Consider the following 22,005-nt stretch of genomic DNA (forward strand, 5'->3'; position numbering starts at 1 on the left):
TAGTGATAAACAGTGACAATGTGTGCAGAGCTAAAAACTATGCTGGCATTCCTGACGACGGGTCACGTGATCTCCGTGTTTGGCTTTTTTGATACCCTTCTTTAGATTAGCCCTTAGCAGCCTCAGTGTACTCAGGAGTGTTCACACAGATCTTTAAAGAGGAGAAACAACTGTACCAGGACAAGGTGTTCTGCTTTGTTCATCTCAGTGTTCAGGAGTTTCTGGCTGCTCTTCATGTCCACCTGACCTTCATCAACTCTGGACTTAATCTGCTGGAAGAAGAACAACAAACAACGTCCATGTGGTCTAAATTATTTGATAAACCAAAACTTCAATCTCTCCACCAGAGATCTGTGGACAAGGCCTTACAGAGTCCAAATGGACACCTGGACTTGTTCTTCCGCTTCCTCCTGGGTCTTTCAATGCAGACCAATCAGACTCTCCTACGAGGTCTGCTGACACAGACAGGAAGTAGCTCACAGACCAATCAGGAAGCAGTTCAGTACATCAAGAAGAAGCTCAGTGAGAATCTGTCTGCAGAGAAAAGCATCAATCTGTTTCACTGTCTGAATGAACTGAATGATCGTTCTCTAGTGGAGGAGATCCAACAGTTCCTGAGATCAGGACGTCTCCGAACAGATGAACTGTCTCCTGCTCAGTGGTCAGCTCTGGTCTTCATCTTACTGTCATCAGAAAAAGATCTGGATGTGTTTGACCTGCATAAATACTCTGCTTCAGAGGAGTCTCTTCTGAGGCTGCTGCCAGTGGTCAAAGTCTCTAAAAAAGTTCTGTAAGTTATAAAGTTTTTATTATTTAATTTGGTTGGTATGTTATGGAAAAACACAGTGCCATCAACTTCTGTTTTGTTTTTGTCAAAATCACTGTAATATAATCACTGTACCTTTATATACACGTGACTTGTATTAATGCTGCTGCCCTCTTGTGGCTAAAGTGTAATTATGTTATTGTTATTAGGGAGGATTTGAGAGTAACATGCCAAGTGAGTCAGCAGCTTCGCTTTAGCTTAAAAAATCCAAATTCTTACGTCATCAGTTATAGTTGCATGTATTCATTATCATAATTTAACCTTTAATATTGATGTCTTAAATTTATTTTGAGTAAACTAGCAATAATTTTATGGTTGTATTAAATAAATACATCACTAATGAATTATTTATTTCAGTAATTAATTAAAAATGTACATAATTAATTAAAAAATATATTGATAATGAATTATCAGTTAATTTGATTTAAAACAATTCATTATTTATTTATGTACTATTCTAATTAGTTAATTACATATTTAATCAGTTATTGGTTTGTTTTCTATTTTAATTGTTTTACTGACACATTTAATGAATTATTTAATGATGTATTTATTTAATTCACGTTGCTACTCCTGGCCCTGCATCGGTGTTCATAAATACATTTTATTTGTCAGCTTCACCCATCAAAGTCAGGGGGCTGGGTTAATGCTGATCAAGTCAAAACCATTGCTTTGGTCTGGTGGGCGTTCTTTTAGTGGGCTTTTCTCAATACTAAGTAGGCCTACACACCAGGGTTTGGACATGTGTGGACCCAAACTATACTTAAACTTTACCCTTTTTTGTGTGTCACCAAATACACTTTTAATATTTTCTAGACAAGAATGTAGTGGCGTAATCTTTAACCTCTTTTGGCTCCAAACAGAAGTGACAGACTTGAGCAGGGTTCATTTAAAGGCTGACAGAAGTGGAGTGGTGACGGGGAGATGTTTGACAGGACAGTGTTTCAGCCTCCACAGGTTCATGTTGTGCTCCATCAGTCAGTGAAGATGAAGTCGGTGCTGATGAGGCTGTAGAGTGTGTGAGGGATGTGAATGAGGATGATGAAGATCTGATGATAGCAGATAAAAACAGGCTGCAGAGACTTTGAGCCATACAGGGCACACAGTGTGTGCACAGAACAGCTGAAATCATTATGGAGGCCTCACTGGGATATGGAAGCATCACAGTACAGCTTCAGTGAAGCATTAAAGTCTCTGATATGAGATGAGAAATGAAGCAGCCAGAGCTTTTTCATGAGTGGAAATCCACTGTGACTGTGAGCTGCTGCTACAGCCTCCAGATTAGCCAGCAGCTCATCCTGCTCAACATTTCCTCACCAACTTTAATGGAAGTGTGATGTTTTCAGCTGGAGTGATGGTCAGGATGGCCTCCCTCTCCTCTTCTTCTGCTCTTCCTCTTTCATTTGTAAAGGAACTTCTGCTGCTGTCATTCATTTGGAAGTCCTGTAGCTGAGTTTGGGAGAGACTAACAGCCTCGGCAGCAGAGGGGAGAAAGGCTGTAACACCACCACTTTACTCTGTTCTACCTGTCACATCATTTTATCAGGAAACAAATATGCTCATGTTTTTACTATGTTTGTCTTGAAGATGTGAGAAGATCACATGGTGCTTTTTATTATTGTGTTGGTTTGTTTTCTGTCTCTTGGATGGAGCCCAGCTGTGCGTGGTCCCTGGGCCTGTGGTCAGAGTGTGTGCTGGATAATCCGGCCCAGGATGAGGCCAAACTGACATGGGATGAAATGTCTGTCACATAATTGAACTTAGTGTAGTTTCATTTCTGCACAATTTAAAAACAACCAAAACTTTGTTCTGTCTTTTCTATGTTATACTGTAGACTTTCTTTGATACTGTGTCCAAAAGGAGCAGTTTTTACTTTGAAGGGGAGCCGTCTCTGTTTCCTCTTCAGGTTGGATGATGGAAGCAAATGAGTGTGTGATGTTCTTTCAGTGTTGCACTTTGTAGACGGTCCCTGAGCACTGGTCTCACAGCCAGCTGCACATAGAGACCAGTGTTGTTAGTCCAGGTCAGAAGATGACTTGTTGGAATGAAAATGAGCTTGTAGTTTGTCTGCTTTAATAATGTGACTGGAAAAAGGTGTTGGACTTCAAATATGTCCATTTCTTTCACACTTCACCTTTAAAAGTGAAGCTTTGTGGTTCCTGGAAGGAAAAACACGACTTTTTCAAGTCTTTGTCCTGTTTTTATGATAAATGTACGACTTTAATGTGAAATATTCAGAGTTTTTTCTCTTGTTGTGTTTGTTTGAAGCTGCTTCCTGTTGGCTTCAGCTGTTTGGAGTTTCCATTTTCTAAACTTCTACATTCTGAACCTTCTTCAGCTCTGAACAGATGATGAAACACTGAATGATTTCAAGCTCACACTTTGTCTAATAAACTTACATCTTTCATTCTTTATACAGTTTTAAGGGCTGTGGTTTGTCAGAGATCAGCTGTGATTATCTGGCAGCAGCACTGAAGTCCAACCCCTCCCATCTGAGAGAGCTGGACCTGAGCCTGAACAACAAGCTGCAGGATCCAGGAGTGAAGCATCTGTGTGGTTTCCTGGAGAGTCCAGGATGTGGACTTGAAACTCTGAGGTCAGTCAGCATGTTTTAGTTGTGCTGAGATGAATATGATGTGAAAGTTGTGCTGACACTAAACTGCAGACATCAGGCTGATATTATACTGATCCACACTGAGGATCTTCATGGTAAAGTCTGTTTTCTTCTTCTCTGGTTTAGTCCATTGACTGCAGCAAAACAATGTTCACATTTCAAACAGTGATACTCAACGTATGGCCCGCGGCCCACACGCGGCCTGCCCACCTTTCCTGATTCAGAGAGAGGGGACCCTGATTAACTGTGTAGTGTTCTTCCTCACAGTTCTAAGTATCAGACACAACAATGAATAATCCACAGCTGACTGTCTTTAGCAGGTCAAAGGTCACGGCACACAGCAGACAGTGGGAAATATTATAATTCTGATCATTTATCAGCACATATCCATATGTATAAAAACAAAGCTGACACTGTGAGACTTGATCAGAGGTGTGATCATCACAGCAGAGGCCTTTGTGTCAAAGTCACTGAGGATCAAACAGAAACACATGAAGCAGATTTTCCTGTTCTGGCTTTTTATAGCAGATAACCTTCAAAATATTCTGCAGTCCATCAAAAACTGAAGCAAACCATGAATCAACATGTGAACATGAGCTGATGCTGCTGAAGTGAAGCAAAGTTACAGAAGTTTGATTACAGACACAGCTGAGAGTTTGTAATCTGTCATCATTTTAAAAGGTTTAAATTTCTTCAGTATTGAACAGCAGAAATGAGGCTTTGTTTTCGGAGGCCGACAGCAGTGAACACAACAGCAGACTGGTGCGTAATAAGCAGTGAATAATGCAGGAAACAGATTTTTGAAGGTAAACTGTTCTTGAAGTACACTGAGAGAGAGAGAGCTGTGCAGGAAGTAAACGTCAAAGTCAGAGAGAATTCATGACGATGTTCATCAAACGTAAAGCGTAGTTTGGATCTTCTTCTGCTGCTGGTTCAGTCAGTTTTGGTTGGAGACAGATGAAACCTGCAGCTTCAGGATCTGTGAGCTGTCCACTTTCAGCCCCGACGGCGTGTCCGTGTACGTGCTGTCGAGTGTACGATCCACGCTCTGTGTTTCCATCTTTGTGTGTTTAGCTGCTCTCATTTACTGTTTTATCTGTTTGCTTGTTGTTGAAATACTTTTGGGAGCTTTAACCTGAGATTCTGGCAAAATACATTTATATTAAAAATCGATTCAGGACTGAATGAATCAACATCGCTTTATTCAAATTAAAACCATTTAAAGAGGAAAATCCATTTTTTTACACCCGCCTCTAATGCTGGGTAATGTCAGCTGGTCCATGTGCAGCTGGCTGTGAGGCTCAGGGAGCGTCTACAAAGTGCAACACTGAAAGAACATCATCCATAAATATTGAGTAATAACTGGACTCTCATACAGCGAGACTCAAATGCCTTTAAACATCAGCTTATCCTGTTGATCCAAGTCCAACACTGCGTTTGTAAAAAAAAAAAATTTAATTTTCTTTTATTAAACCTTTATTTAACCAGGAAGATCCCATTGAGATTAAAAACCTCTTCTTCACGGGAGACCTGGCCAAGATAGGCAGCAGCAAGTGTCTCACAGTTACAGAAATTACTCAATCAAACACAGGCAGCAACAATAAGTGAAAGAATACAAATAAAATAAAATTCAATAAAAGTCAATAAATTTCAAATAAAAATAAAAAGGTCAGTTAAAATGACAATCAATCTAATTGAAACAGTTTCATGTTATGGACTTGGCCTCAAGGGTTCATAGTTTAGATTTAAAAGCACTTAATGAAATTAATTCAGTCATTTTCCATTCCTTCTGCAGTTTGTTCCAAGCCAAGGGTGCTAAATGGACAAAAGCTCTTTTACCAAGTTCAGTTCGGGCAAATGGAACAGAAAGCAACAAGTAGCCATGCGGACGAAGAGAATACCGACCAGCATGTTTCATTGCTAGCAGGGAACATACACTCAACAAAAATATAAACGCAACACCTTTGTTACTGCTCCCATTCCCCATGGGATGGACGTAGAGACCTAAAATTCATTCCAGATACACAATATAACCATCCCTCCCAAACAGTGGTCACAAATCAGTCCAAATGTGTGGTAGTGGGCACATCTGCCATATTGAGATAATCCATCCCACCTCACAGGTGTGCCACATCAGGATGCTGATCTGACATCATGAGTAGTGCACAGGTGTACCTCAGACTGCCCACAACAAAAGGCCACCCTGGAATGTGCAGTTTTTTGCGCTATTGGGGGTCTGGGGACCCAGAACCGGTCAGTATCTGGTGTGACCACCATTTGCCTCATGCAGTGCAACACATCGTCGCATGGAGTCTATCAGATTGTCAATTGTGGCCTGTGGAATGTTGGTCCACTCCACTTCAATGGCTGTGCGAGGTTGTTGGATATTCGTGGGAACTGGTACACGCTGTCGTATACGCCGGTCAAGCACATCCCGAACATGCTCAATGGGTGACATGTCCGGTGAGTATGCTGGCCATGCAAGAACTGGGACATTCTCAGCTGCCATCTGCCCTGAACAATGTGAACCATGATTCATCCGTGAAGCGCACACCTCTCCAACGTGCCAGACGCCATCGAATGTGAGCATTTGCCCACACAAGTCTGTTACGGCGACGAGCTGGAGTCAGGTCAAGACCCCGATGAGGACGACGGGCATGCAGTTGAGCGTCCCTGAGACGGTTTCTGACAGTTTGTGCAGAAATTGTTTGGTTGTGCAAACCAATTGTTCCAGCAGCTGTCTGGGTGGCTGGTCTCAGACGATCTTGGAGGTGAACCTGCTGGATGTGGAGGTCCTGGGCTGGTGTGGTTACACGAGGTCTGCGGTTGTGAGGCCGGTTGGATGTGCTGCCATATTCTCTGAAACGCCTGTGGAGACGGCTTATGGTTGAGAAATGAACATTCAATGCACGGGCGACAGATCTGGTTGACATTCCTGCTGTCAGCATGCCAATTGCACGCTCCCTCATTGCTTGTGGCATCTGTGGCATTTTGCTGTGAGACAAAACTGCACATTCCAGGGTGGCCTTTTGTTGTGGGCAGTCTGAGGTACACCTGTGCACTACTCATGATGTCAGATCAGCATCCTGATGTGGCACACCTGTGAGGTGGGATGGATTATCTCAATATGGCAGATGTGCCCACTACCACACATTTGGACTGATTTGTGACCACTGTTTGGGAGGGATGGTTATATTGTGTATCTGGAATGAATTTTAGGTCTCTACGTCCATCCCATGGGGAATGGGAGCAGTAACAAAGGTGTTGCGTTTATATTTTTGTTGAGTGTATATAGGAAAGCAACAACCCAAGTATCGCCTTATATATAAAAGTGTATAAATGAGAGTTCCTCCGACTTACCAAAGCAGGCCATCCTACCTGAGAGTATAACTCACAGTGGTGAGTCTGAAATTTACGGTTAGTGATGAACCTCAGAGAAGCACGACACACAGAATCAACCATTCGAAGACATTGAGCAGAAGCATTCATATATAGAATATCACCATAATCCAGCACAGGCAAAAATGTTGCAACAACAAGCCGCTTCTTTGAATTAAAAGAGAAACAAAACTTATTTTGAAAATAAAATCTCAGTTTTAACTTCAGATTTTTTACAAGATTCTCTACATGTGGTTTGAAGGTGAGCGAGTCATCAATTAAGATTCCCAGATATTTATAGGTGTGAACCAACTCTATTTTATTACCTTCAAGAGTGGTTACTGGTGGGATTATTTGGGCCAAATTCCTTGATTTAGAAAACAGCATGAGCTTTGTTTTGTCTGCGCTGAGAACAAGTTTAAGCTGAAGTAATGAGTGCTGGACAGCAGAAAAGGCTTTCTGCAAGGAGTCAATGGCTTGGACAAGAGTTGAACCACAGCTGTAAATAACTGCATCATCAGCATAGAAGTGCAAGTTTGCATCTGGCACATTTAGACTAAGATTGTTTACGTAAATGATAAATAGAAGGGGACCTAATACAGAACCCTGTGGCACTCCGTTGTGCACTGTAACAAAGTCAGAACATAGACCGTCAGATTTAATGCACTGAGTCCTGTTACTGAGGTAGTTTGAGAACCATCCACTGCTCTCTCAGAGAGTCCTGCCTGGAAGAGTTTAAGTTTTAAAACACAATGATCAACAGTGTCAAATGCTTTTGACAAATCAATAAAAAGGGATGCAGAGTGTTGTTTTTTTTATCAAGTGCAATAGTAATATCATTTACCACTCTAATTGCAGCTGTGATAGTACTGTGATTCTTCCTAAAGCCTGGTTGATATTCAGATAAAATGGCATTGGTGTGTAAAAACTCCTTTAACTGCTCACACACAAGAGATTCAAGAACTTTGGCCAGCACAGATAGATTAGATATTGGTCTGTAATTAGTTAACACTGCTGGGTCACCCCCTTTTAATAGAGGAACAACAAAAGCTGATTTCCATACAGAAGGAATTTTATTCGTATCCAGTGTGAGGTTGAAAAGTGTTGTGAGAGGCTCTGCCACAAAATCAGCTGCCAGTTTCATTAAGTGTTACAGGAAAAATGATTCTATGTTTCTTTACCTTCTTTTAAATGTACAAAGATGCCTTTTGTCTGCCCTTTGCCTATGGTTAGATTAGTTTAGAATGATCTTTTTAGACTTTCCCAGCAAAGACATCTTGTTTCTGGGACATATTGTTTTAGATTGTTTTATCTCTCACAGCCTTCTCCCAGCTCTCTGCTGACGAGACTAGCGCCACATATGGAGTTGTTTATTTTATTTGTTTTGTATTTTCTTATCCTGTTCTCACTGTCTTTCCTATAAAAATTACCAAGCCACTGTGCATGGTGTGAGTTGTTCTTAGCAGCTCACCCGTGTACACGTTTGATAAAGAAAGTAACTTTGTCTCATTGTGTCTTTATTTCTCCTGGGTTTTTTACAGAGTTTTCCCCCAACATTTCTTGGTCCTTCGACAGCCGGATCACCTCCATCGTGTCCCATCTCCGTGACCAGTCCACGTTGTTCGCCTGTCGACAGCCCACACACCAGGTGTGTGGAAAAAGACCAGGAGCGTTAAATTCGGGTCTTGGCCAACGTCTTAGAAAGCGACCCACGGTGGTGGGACCCGATCGAGGTGGACCAGACCCGGCGACACCGACCAGGTAGATACAGACACACTGACACAATCTTGCGTAAAAGCGCATTTTGAATTCAGGGAATTTAAAATAGCGGAAGTAGCTCGTCGACTGGTAGCTCTGGGAGCTCGTCGACTGGTAGCGTAGCTCGTCGACTGGAAGCTTTGGAAGCTCGTCGACTGGTAGCTTTGGAGCTCTGGGTAGCTCCCCCAGCTGGGTCTAGACTGGGTCTAGGGAGTAAGTAGCTCTGGGAGCTCCCCTTATCATAAGGGTTCCGGTCGCGCGCGTCGAAGCTGTGAATGTGAATGTGTGTGTGTGTGTATTGTTTTAATTAATGGAGCAAGCTGAATTTTCACGGTCCAATAAGAGACTGAGCTGCTCCTACTGTGTTTTTCTTTTACTGCTATTCACTGACGTGCTGGTGAGTTGAGAGAACGGTCGAGTTCCGTCTCGTAAAGTTCACACCGCTTTTGGAAATAGTCCGAAAGTAGAAGGGCGTGTGAGCAACCACTCTCGTCTCTAATACCAGCGAAGGTGATAGCAGCTGTATTGTGTATATATTACTTAAACAAAAATAAGTAAATACATAAATAAGATGGGTAATCAAGCAAGTGAAATTAAAACTCACTCCTGCTGACGAGCAGTGGTGAGAAAAGAAAAGTCCAGACGCCGGACAAAAACAGTGTCTGTAAACTGAGAGATTTAAGAAAACAAAATATAAACAGTCAGAAGAATAGAACTCAACTGCCAGTTTAGTAAAACCAGAAGACGAGACACTGTGCAGTTCCCACAATCCTTTTAGTAAACCATCACTCACTCCTGCAGCCGCATCTGCAGCACCACCCATATCAGGAAGAACTTAATAATCCCTTATTAAGTGAAAACTAGAGATCACAGTAGTTTTGTAGTAGTTTAAAAGGGTTGAAAACAGACCCCACTGAGTAGATATAAATATAAGAAGTACGAAATAAAGATGAACAAAGGGAAAGTTACAGTAGAAATTATCTTTAGAGTATTTGAAATTAATAATAGCAAGGATAACAACCTGTAAAGTGATATTATCAATGAAACACAGTTGGCATGATGACCATGCCCAGCATGTATAAAATGAATATAAAGCAAATAATTCACACGAAAATATTTTAATAACATAAGTATATTAAGGCTGTGTCACTGTTCAGCCAAGGACAGTGTGTGAAAAGGTAACTGTCTCCACCCTGGGAAAAGGATGATTCTGCAGGTCATCTGAAGCCCTTGATGGATACAAAATAAAATATAAATAATATATTATAATAGAACTGCCTGGTCCGCCATGCAACAGAGAGAACAAATGTGACCGCAGATTGGATGAATTCTAAATTATTTGTTTGCCGAATAAGATGATCTAACTAACAAATTGGCTCAGTAGTAGTATAATGGTACACACTGATAAAATATTATAATATGCTATTGCTGTTATATAAGACAAAGAGGATAATATTAACAATGACATAATATTAATATGAAGAGGCACCTTAATCGGTTATGATGTGAGGTGGATAACTGTTAAGCAGTAGTCTGCATCAAGCTTAAGGTTTGCTGAAACTCAGTGTAATGACATGTGAGATGAAGACGATACAGAGAATAACTAAACTAATGAAGTGCATAAAGGCACTTGACCAGCTTGAAACCTATCATCCTAGAATGACACATTGCTGAGATATAGAGCACACCTATAATAACAACCAATAAGCAAAACCCTGTAGACAACAGCTACAACTACAGGATTGAGAAGCTGAATTAAATATGTAGACACTGCTAAGCTGATGAGCATGTTACACATTTTCTTTTCTTTTTATTTATTTGTTTCTTTTAGAGCAGAAGCTGCTGTAACACACCCAAAGAAAGACTCTAGGTCTGACCAACCGTCTCAGTCGTGGGCAAAAAGATGACAGTCAAAATTCTAAAAGATAATTTATTGACGAAAAATATATCAAGAGATAAAAGATAAAACAGTCCAGTGTCCCACTTATGAATTGTATAAAAACACACAGTCCCAAGGCCAGAGCCAGCTATGCCACACAGCCAAGTTGCACCCCACATGTTGCCTTTAACAGGGTTAGAAGTTGTCCTTGGAGACCCACCACCCTGCAAGCATATAGTCAGTGGTCACTCAAGCCTCTGGAACTCTGCTGCCTTTAGGCTGTGGCATATAATAGGCCCTGGCCTGCACAGAGAGACAAAACCACACACTTAATATAAAATTCATAGCGCAAAACCCATCCATCCCAATCATATCTGATTTCATCACATTACATACCTGCACAGAGAGACAAAACAAAACAGCAGTGTTTGTAGTGTGGGCTATAAGTAGACCAGTGTATCAGTGCAATCAAGTACACCTGCCTCTAATTAGTCCAACCTCATTCCAGCCATTGGCTCACCAAAAATGTGACACACACAAAACCACTCCCAACCCAGTGAAACTTCACACAATAATATGGAGCTGAATTAATACAGGCACATTAGTCTACCATGTTACAAGCTGCATGCTATTACAAGCCAACATATGCAGACTTCTGCCTTGTTCGGGTGGCAGCATTTTTTTTTCTTTTTCTTTTGTGTCCTGACACGTTTATGTTTTTTGTTTTTGTTTGATTATTTTGTTGGTTTTGGAAACGAATTTAAACGAACTTGTGACCATACTTGAGAATCACAGTGACACATAGTGATTAGGCATATGATTGAAAAATGCCTAGGTTTAGAGCTGTGAGCTATGAGCTGTGAGCAATGCAAAGTTAAATATATATATTTGTATAAATGGGAAACAACCCTAACTTGAAAGTTTGAAATGTGTGAGATCCATGCATTGTTTGAAGAACTAGAAATTATCTAAAACTGCCTTAAGTGAAAATGTAGAGTTGCATCTATTCTCCCAAACAAAAAAAAAAAACAAATAACAAAAAAAGGGAGAAGCATTCTGTAACTTAAAAATGAGGCTGACTGTTGACAACAGACTAAAACACTAATTCGCAGGTGGCTATCAGGAACAGAGAGGCGAGAAAAGTCACAAACACCAAGGCTGCAGACAGCCACGCAGAAACAGCAGATAACATAGAGACAACGCCTGCTAGAACCGTGGAGAGGAAGGTCACTTCACACGAGATTGTTGCGCATGTGAAATACACAAAGATAAACAAATAACCATTTATATAGACAGCCAGTATGTTTTCTCTGCTGTGCATCATTTTGCAAAAAATCTGGAAAACCAGAGGAATGATTACACCAATTGGCAAACCAGCATGCCAACCTCTTACAACGCCTACTGACTCTTTCATTACTACAGGCAACAATTTTGCTGACAGAGCAGCAAAATAGGCGGCACAACAGGCAAACATGACATTGATGGCAGTAAACACACATCAGATTCCACTGGATGTGTTGAAAAATGAACAAAAAGCAGCAAGCACAGCAGAGCAGGCAAAATGGCTAAAACACGGTGCAGTTCTGACAAACGATTTAATGATGTGTTATGGCAAGCCAGTGTTGCCAAAATCGCTCCACAAAATGGCGGCATTAGTGACTCATGGCTGTACGCATTTGTCATCGGGGGGAATGACCTGTATTGTCAACTCTCATTTTTACACTGTAAATTTTGAAACTTCAGCAAAACAATTTGTCAGAACGTGCATGACGTGTCAAAAATATAATGCTCAGGGTAACCTGCGCCCCCAAAGAGGCCGTTTTCCAACTCCGCCTCATCCTTTTCACACAATTCATATGGATTTTATTGAACTAAGCGAATGTCAAGGGTCAAAATACGCCCTAGTGGTTATAGACGTGTTCTCAAAGTGGCCGGAAATCTATCCAGTGAAAAAGGCAGATGCAATTTCAGTAGCAAAGTGCCTGTGCAATCACTTCATACCCACATATGGCATCCCAGCTTTGATACGGTCAGACAACGGCACTCATTTTGTAAATGATGTCATCACTAAGGTCTCTGAAGCACTCGGTTTCAGCATAAAACACCACTGTGCTTATCACCCTCAGAGCGCAGGCCTTGTAGAGAGAACTAACGGCACTATAAAACAAAGGCTCAGGAAATGCATGGCAGAAACAGGAAGGCCGTGGCCTGAATGTTTGGGTTTAGTGAAAATGTGGATGCGCTTAACACAAGGCTCCCATAAACTAACTCCATTTGAAATCATTCATGGCAGGCCGTTTCCACTGCCTATTACCAGTCAACCAATAGACAAAGCAATCAGAGAAAACACATTAGCAGAGTGGATGTCTAAGCTGTTAGAAAACAAAGAGATCGTTGTACATAATCAACAACCTGATGATGTTTCTCCAGTGTCTTGCAGGCTAAAGCCCGGTGACTGGGTTCTGATCAAGGTGCTCCAAAGGAAAAACTGGAGCACACCCAGGTGGGAGGGGCCATACCAAGTCCTCCTCACTACACCGACCGCTTGCAAAATTGCGGAACGACCATCCTGGATTCATCAGAGTCACTGCAGGCGAGTCAGTGAAGCCATCTAAACACAGCTGACGGCAGGCTTGCCCGCTTGTTGTGATCTCGCCCGGTGGAGGGGTCAGCTTTCCTGGCCGGGGGGTCTACTCGCGACAGGAGGGTGTGTTCCGTCGTCATGACGTGGTGGCTCTTATCAACTGCAGCGGCCCTGACCATGGCCAGGCTCCTCACCTTTGCTTCCGTGAGGGACAACAAGTCACGCTACATGGAGAAAAGGCAGACACTGTATGACAAAGGAAAGTACACCAAGTTTCCCCATGGATACGCCACTAACTTCTGGTGGCAGTTTATGAACACTACAGCTCACTTGAATAACAAAACTGACTGCTATGCATGTACCCATATGCCCCTATCCTCACAGACGTCTGGCCTGTGGCCGTACAGCATACCTGAAGATCACAGTTGGTGCCTGTTGGGCCTGGCAACACATCCAGGCTACGGTACTCTTTGGTCCAAGGCCAACTACAGCATCCCAGCAAAAGCAACCTGGAGGTCATCATCACTCACAAATGTGAACTGTTCCGGACAGACCTACCTACTTACCTGGCCCCAAGTCTCAGACCCACTGCCTGATGTAATTCTACTGAACAAACTGAACGCATCACAACTGCCAGTATGTGTGATGAACAATGGATCGCGGGCAGTGGGGGAGCTGCCTACTCACCTATGTAAGCACATATACACTTTCTGCCCACCAAGGAACGAGAGGAAGTGTATGGCCTGTTCAATCAACGCCACCTGTGCCAGTAACACGACGCTGATGGGCCTAAACTGTCGCTCCGACTACAGCTACCGAATGCCACTACAAACAAAGACTCAGTACCAGTAAGGATCTAGTAAGTCTGGCCCTGGAGATTTTCTAGGATCTAACAGTTTAAGAGCTTTACAGACCTCCTGCACAGAGAAAGGAACAAAGTTAAATGGCTGACCAGTGTACACCGGAAGGTTTGTGCCGGATTTTACAGAGACTGGGTTCAGAGAGTCAAACAAAGAGCCAGAAGATATAAAGTGCTTGTTAAAGCAATTCATCATCTCCTTCCTATCATGAAGAGGAACAGAATCCTTAAAAATATAGGTGGGTAGAGTGTGGGAGCTTTTACTCACTGAAAGAGACTCAATGATTTTCCAGAACTTCTGTGGATTATTTAGGTTCTCAGTGGTGACAGACAGATAACAGATAAAAACATGTTTGTTAATCATTTTGTTTGGTTTCTGAGGAAAATGATTCAATAACTTGCTGCTAATACACAACATTTCATCATATTTCCTCATAACCCTCTTTTGTCTGACCATTTGATCCCATTTGAATTTGCAATAAAGGATCCACAGAGTTTGGTGACAATAATGACAGTAGATGTTTGTGTGAAAGTGCTGGAAGCAAATTAGTGTGTGATGTTCTTTCAGTGTTGCACTTTGTAGACGCTCCCTGAGCACTGGTCTCACAGCCAGCTGCACATAGAGACCAGTGTTGTTAGTCCAGGTCAGAAGATGACTTGTTGGAATGAAAATGAGCTGGTAGTTTGTCTGCTTTAATAATGTGACTGGAAAAAGGTGTTGGACTTCAAATATGTCCATTTCTTTCACACTTCACCTTTAAAAGTGAAGCCTTGTGGTTCCTGGAAGGAAAAACACGACTTTTTCAAGTCTTTTTCCTGTTTTTATGATAAATGTACGACTTTAATGTGAAACATTCAGAGTTTTTTCTCTTGTTGTGTTTGTTTGAAGCTGCTTCCTGTTGGCTTCAGCTGTTTGGAGTTTCCATTTTCTAAACTTCTACATTCTGAACCTTCTTCAGCTCTGAACAGATGATGAAACACTGAATGATTTCAAGCACTTTGTCTAATAAACTTACATCTTTCATTCTTTATACAGATTGTGGGGCTGTGGTTTGTCAGAGATCAGCTGTGATTATCTGGCAGCAGCACTGAAGTCCAACCCCTCCCATCTGAGAGAGCTGAACCTGAGCTCCAACAACAAGCTGCAGGATTCAGGAGTGAAGCATCTGTGTGGTTTCCTGGAGAGTCCAGGATGTGGACTTGAAACTCTGAGGTCAGCCAGCATGTTTTAGTTGTGCTGAGATGAATATGATGTGAAAGTTGTGCTGACACTAAACTGCAGACATCAGGCTGATATTATACTGATCCACACTGAGGATCTTCATGGTAAAGTCTGTTTTCTTCTTCTCTGGTTTAGTCCATTGACTGCAGCAGAACAATGTTCACATTTCAAACCTTCAAAGAAGAAGAAAAATCCTCCACTGGATAATTCACTGTGAAACTCTCCAACTCTTCATTCCACCTTAAAGTCTGTCTGACACTGAAATCCAAAGCAAAATGTGCGTTTGCTTTACAGACAGCAGTCCAACACAAACATACACACATCATCCAAAACACAGTCCAACATCCAAATCTCCTCCACTGCCAGCATGAATGATGGGAAAGAGAAGGAGGAACACTCTGACATTCAGGGTTAGAATGAGTTTCATGAAGCAGACTGTGAAGATCAAAGCTGCATTAGAAAGCTTACATGAATGAATGAGTGGACAGAAGTGGACAGAGATCATTTTAAGCACTTCAAAGGCTTTAAATCAGCACATTTCTCTTTATTCTTTATCAACTCTGTTAGTTTCTCTCAGTTTTCTGTGGAATGAAGCTAACAGCAGGCTAATAAGATGCTGACCAATAGGTTTCTATTAAAGGTTGTAATTTGTATATGAAAAAGTGCTTTGGCTCAGCAGGGATCATCTTACAGGTAGAATACAGCTGCTGGATGGGATTAGCATGTCATAGTTATCTACCAAACTGCTAACTGGGGGATTTCAGGCCATCTATGGATCATTTTTGCTAACTGTTTATTCAGCTTAGGCTCACAGGGCTGCAGCCTGTGCCCTAGCTGTCATAGGGCAAGAGGCGTGGTCCACCTGCACAGGTGAGCAGTCCATCACAGGGCCAACAGAGAGAGACAGAGAAGCACTCTCTCACATCCACACCTACAGCCAATTTAGAAGCACCAATGAACCTAAGCAGCATTTCATTGGACTGTGGGAGAACATCCAACCTCCACAGAAAGGCCAACAAGCTTCAACCTACAACCTTCTTGCTTTAAGGCACTAGTGCCAACCACTTTTCCCCATTTCAGCCCAAATCCTGCATCTTCCTGTTTCTGACTCCAGGCCAGCTCCACTAACACTTTCTCATCAGACACTGCCACCTAGTGGAGGAAGTCTTAGTTCCATTTGAAGCTTCAGATTACAGTTAGTTCCTTTACAAAGAGGTGGAGGTGGTGGGGCCACAGCACCATCATCACTGAGTGCCATAGGACACTTAACCTTTGTTTCCATATGCTGGGAACTTCCTGTTGTTCCAAGGAGGACTGGAAAATGTGTGAAAATCTCCCAGTCAGTTCCTCACAGCACACTTCAATCATTTCCCTCCCACAGCATCAGGACCAGGGCTTTTTCTCTCTTTGATCCCACTAAGAGATTTCCACACAAACACCTCATCAGTGGGACTCTCAGAGCTACCAGCCCTTTGCTACAATCACAAAGCTCTTCATTGAAATCAATGATATCAAAGCTGGAATCCAATGAGTCCAAGTCTTCTGCTGATTCAGCATCACATTCATCTTTGCTCCTTGTTCTGCATCCCCACCATGGACTTCATTCCTTTCCAAGCCAGCCTTGAGTGTCATTTATTCAGCTCATCCTCTGCTTTACTTTTACACCTGATTTTAGCTGCTTTATCTCTCTTTCAACAAGTTTCTGTGCCTCAATCTTTTTCTTCTCTCCCTCATAACAAGACAGCTTCTTCTGCCTGAGAACATGTTGGAGTGATTTACTAATCCAGGGCTGCTTATTGGGGAAAATACTTCCTGTTTCCAAAGTAATCCCCATTTTTCCCAGAAAGAAATGTAAGTAGAAATCGATGATCTAAGTGAGAACATGAGCCTTTAAAAAGTCCCAGTGGGTGCAGTCAAAGCAGTCCCTCAGTCCCAGTATAGAGTCTTTGGTCCAGACTGGAACAACTGTGTGCCCAGTTTGAGCTCTCTTCAGTCCTGTGACCTGACAGACCCAGAGGGGCCATCACATCACATTTAGAAGCTCCCCTAATGGAGCCACAACACATGTCCAATACTTAGTCTGTCTTGTTGGACCAACTGGAAGAAATGATTCAAGGACTTAGTCACAGAACAGAGATTCAAATCTCCAAAATCCAACTGGCTGCATCAGGACATATAGTCTGAAACTCTGCACAGTTTCCTGTTTGAAGCTGCTTCCTGTTGGCTTCAGCTGTTTGGAGTTTCCATTTTCTAAACTTCTACATTCTGAACCTTCTTCAGCTCTGAACAGATGATGAAACACTGAATGATTTCAAGCTCACACTTTGTCTAATAAACTTACATCTTTCATTCTTTATACAGATTGATCGACTGTGGTTTGTCAGAGATCAGCTGTGATTATCTGGCAGCAGCATTGAAGTCCAACCCCTCCCATCTGAGACAGCTGGACCTGAGATACAACAACCTGAGGGATCCAGATGTGAAGCAGCTGTCTGATCTTCAGCAGAGTCCAGACTACAGACTGGAGACTCTGGTGTAAGTAGAGTGATGGAGTGAGTGGGTGGTGCTGTCAGCAGTATTGTACTAAACACAGTCAGTATGAAACAAAGATCCAGTGTTTCCTGTAAAGCTGGAGCTTCTCAGTGAAGCTGTGAGAGGAGAACGGTGACAGGCTTCAGGATTGGACACAAACACTTCCTGTTTCTGACCTTTATGGTCACCATAGTAACGGCTGACACGCTCTGATCAAACACTGTCAACAGCCAATCAGCTCTCTGAACAAAGCAGCACGCAGACCAATGACTGCATTCATTTCCAAGTTTAAAGCAGTGAAGAACACAGTCTGTAGGTGAGGAAGAATTTAGTGAGAGCAGATGTTTGGATGGAATTCCTCCAGTTAACAGCTGGAACCGTCCATCTGGATTGTTGGGCTTGTTGTTGGGGTTCCTACAGAGCTCAGAGTGGACACACCAAGGTTCTTCTAATGAATGAAAGTCCAAACTCAAACTAGGAGGGAAAAACATTTTCATCAACTTCAATAAAAATCCAAAGATTAGAAAAAGTGAAGCAACAATGAGTCCTAGTACAGTCCCAGCACTGAAGTCCCTGCTGCTCTTTATACTGGATGTGCTGCATCACTGACTGACAGCTGATGAAGAGTCTCTGGAAACACTCGTTTATCTCCTCTGCTCTTCCTTCTTCTCTCTGCAGGTGGAGGTGATGATGGTAAACAGGACGGTGTGTGTGCTGAGAGAGGAGGAGCTGTGTCCTGATGATCCAGAGAGGTTGAAGCAGCAGCAGCTTGTGTGTAGAGACGCTCTGACTGGGCCATGTTACTGGGAGGTGGAGAGGAGAGCTTCATCCAGCAGTGACTGACAGAGGAATGAGAAGAAGTGCAGATGACTGTCAGTGCTGCAGAGTGAACTGCTCTGAGAACAGCTCCACTGTCAGACACAATGTAGAGTCCAGCATCATCCCTGTGTGTCCCTCTGGATCTGACAGAGGATCATCAGTGTATCTGGACTGCTCTGCTGCTGCTCTGTCCTTCTACAGTCTCTGCACAGTCTCTGTCTGACTCTGGCTTCAGACCCTCATGGATCAAACTCACCTGGAAAGACTTTCAAACATCACTCAATAGATTTGAATACAGAATATATTTGATATATACTGTAGATGTACTGTAGAGTTGCAGTTTGTCACTTGTAAATACAGTCTGTGAGCAGCTGTGAGCTGAAAGATCTTTCTAGAAACACGAAATGTTTTCACTCTTCTGTTGCTTTTTCATATATTTCCACAACATTAATATTGATCCCACCTGTCTCACCTGTTTCATGCTTTTATACATAATAACAGGACACGTGTGATCTGAGCGCTGCTGTGGTTGCTGTGCTGCACGTCTTCATTTAGATAACAGAGACATCTAGTGGTTCAGAGGGAGAACTGCAGGAGGTGGAGCTGTGTTTTAGCATGGAAAACTTTTTATCTTTTAGGCGCAGATACAAATATGACAAGTATCAGTGTGAGATACAAAAGGTCACATCAGTCAGCAGAGGGAACAGTGATCACACAGCAATGTAAGAATAGAAACATAACAGTGAATCTGGACATGTATACAGATGGAAGCAAACAAACAGGATGTAACACTACATTAAAGCCACAAATGGGAAGAAAACAAACACAAAGGAAAATATATTTGATCTCAGGAATCCAAATCAGATGCTTTAGAGCAGGGGTCGGCAACCCTGGGCACGCGTGTCACAGCTGCCACATGAAGGGTTAACTGATGGCACGACCATAGCTGGACTGGCCATCGGGCATACTGATGGTGATTTTTCATTTTTATGGGCTGATGATGTTTTTTTTGTTTTGTTTTTTTGTAACGGTATAAACAATGGAAGGTGGTGGATTGGCCGGATGCTGGTCGATGTGTAGAAATAAGTCAGTTGTTTGGTGGTGGCTATGGCGGAGCTTCCACAGAGGCAGCAGGTGGATGAGGGAAAGGGGAGGCAGGAGGAGCAGAGACCCGAGGCGGCCGCCGGTTCAGTTCACCGAGTGTCAGGTGAACTGAACTTCAGGTAAGAAGTTATGGCCTGCAGTCTATCTGGGTCAGATATAAACCAAGTTTAGGTGCAGTTTATTTTCCTTGTGCTGACTTTTTACAGTCAGTTATAATAACTCCCACTCAGAGGAGACCAGAGATCACATTAACATGTGTGTCCCTGTATTAACAAACATGACATATTGGCCCAGTTTATTTTTCTTATCATTGTTGTGAGGAGACCATAAATAGCATTTGTATTTTCTGTTGTACAGTTCATTTGCTGTTATGGATAAAAAGTCTTTTTTTGTTTCAAAATAGCTGATAAATATTCACTGATAGCTGCAAACATCTGCACACAAATATAATCCTATAAAGTGGTTCTATATAGTGTGTAATTTATTGCTAATGCAATCATATGGCACATTGACTTCTGAGGAAATTTTAGATGCACTCAACATCAGAAAGGTTGCCGACCTAAACCAGGGGGTTTAGAGCATCATAGAGTTTTTGTGGTTTGTTTTCTTTAAGTCATTTCACAGATTTTCTCTATAATTTCAATTCCTTGAATAAAACAACAAACTTAGGGGATGATTTTGTAATCCGACTTTATGTATGAAAGATTTGACTAAACATAAAACAATCTTCCAACTCAGTCGTCATTCTTATCTTGTGAAATCAAACCAAATGTTCTGTTGTCTCTAAATCAGGGATTGATGAAATCTTTGATTGCATCCATTTATGAACATGTTCTCATTCATATTAAATCGTAGTCTAAGTCCTTCTTTAGAGGGATAAATGTCATTCATTATCTTCAAATGTCTTTCTGTTGTTTTGGGGGGAAGTAGCAACTGATGGATTTAACATTTAGCACTCAGACTGTCCCAGAAAAGGCGGAGGTCTGGAAGTTTATGTGAAGGTCTGTCTTGCTGCTCAAGTCTTGTTCTCTCCATCTGCACCTCAGCCATTTGAAATCTTGGCCTTAACTATTGATCTGTTTGGAAATCAGACTGTTGTTGGCTGCTATCAGCCTCCATCTGCTTCCCCCAGCACATCACCGTCTCTGGTTCAACTTTTATCTGAGCTGCATTTTAATGATGTCTTTCAGATGGATGATTTTCATTGGGACTGGCTTTCTTCTGTGTCTGATGATTTTAAGGCACGCTGCTTGTTTTTAAAACTAACTCAAATTATTTAAAGCCTCACACGTCTTGATCCTAAACACCCAGATAAATCTGCTCTTATTGACCTTTTTTAACTAATATGCTGCGTAAGTTTTCCACGTCTGCAGTTTTTGCCAACGACCTGAGTGATCACTGCGTAGTTGGTGCTGTGAGAAACACTCTCACGCTCCGAGCCCGCATCAGTTTGAACTGGGGTCGTATTAAACAGGCTGACAATGTCAGTTTGGGAACATTTACAGGAGAGTTGTGTCTACTTTGTGGACAGACACGCCCCTTTTTGCCAGGTCAGGGTGAAAGGTCGGGACAGGCCTGGTTTGGTTCAGTACCGGCCGATCTCCTACATGAGAGAAACCAGGCCTGGGCAGGAAGTCTGGCTCTGATGCTGATTGGCTACGTTTTCATTAGCTGTGTAATCGGATTACTGCCTCCATCATCAAGATGTAACTATTTTTTACTTTAACGACTGACAGTCCAAACGACCGTAGGAGGTTTTGGCAAACTATAAAGTGTCTCTGCCAGCTGTGACTCCTCAGAGCTTCCTCCTCACTTAAATATCGACTCCACTCCTGTGTCAGACAAAACTGAAATGTTGCTTTAACAAACACTTTGTTGCTTCTTGTTCTTTGTTCAGCACAGTATCTGATGGTAAACCTCTTGCACACAACTCTGCTCGTAGTTCCTGGTTACTGATACCTTTTCCTTCACACCTGTCACAGTAGAAGAGGTTTGTAAGGCTTTGAATAGCCCCAACACCAGAAACTCGTCCTCACAATCGTTCTCCTTCCTTCTTGCACTTGGCTGCAAATATCATAGCTGAGCCAGTGTCTTATAGTTTTAATGTTTCTCTACAACAGAAGGCTTTACCACAGATGTGGAAGTGTGCCTCTGTACTCCCCCACTGAAAGCTGGTGATTCTTCAACAGTTAGTAATTACAGGCCAATTTCCAAACTCTGTGTCTTATCTAAGGTTCTTCAAAGGCTGGTAAATAATCAACTTCAAAGTTATCTGGATGAAAATATGATTTTATCTCCCTTCCAGTCTGGTTTTAGGAAACTGCACAGTACTGGAACTGCTTCGATAAAAGTTCTCAAAGACGTCTATGAAGCGCTGGATGCAAAGAACTACTGTGCAGCTCTTTTTATTGATCTATCAAAGTCTTTGAC

At 42.2% G+C, this 22,005-nt stretch overlaps 1 protein-coding gene across 1 annotated transcript in view; it reads left to right on the plus strand.

The window, feature by feature from the left end:
- LOC146577475 (NACHT, LRR and PYD domains-containing protein 12-like) overlaps positions 1-20,472 on the plus strand; it is a 320,541-nt gene extending 300,069 nt beyond the window's left edge. The window contains exons 14-16 of the mRNA XM_085267663.1: positions 14,935-15,111; positions 17,482-17,655; positions 18,331-20,472. Coding sequence (XP_085123789.1) covers positions 14,935-15,111; positions 17,482-17,655; positions 18,331-18,340 — 361 coding nt within the window. The 3' untranslated portion in view covers positions 18,341-20,472. The remainder of the gene's footprint in view (positions 1-14,934; positions 15,112-17,481; positions 17,656-18,330) is intronic.
- Positions 20,473-22,005: the final 1,533 nt, after the last annotated feature.

The sequence above is a fragment of the Mchenga conophoros genome, linkage group LG3 (assembly GCF_057382185.1).
Source record: "Mchenga conophoros isolate Kocher_MC1m ecotype Shallow Benthic linkage group LG3, M_conophoros_male_GT1.1, whole genome shotgun sequence".
In the NCBI taxonomy this organism is placed as follows: Eukaryota; Metazoa; Chordata; class Actinopteri; order Cichliformes; family Cichlidae; genus Mchenga; species Mchenga conophoros.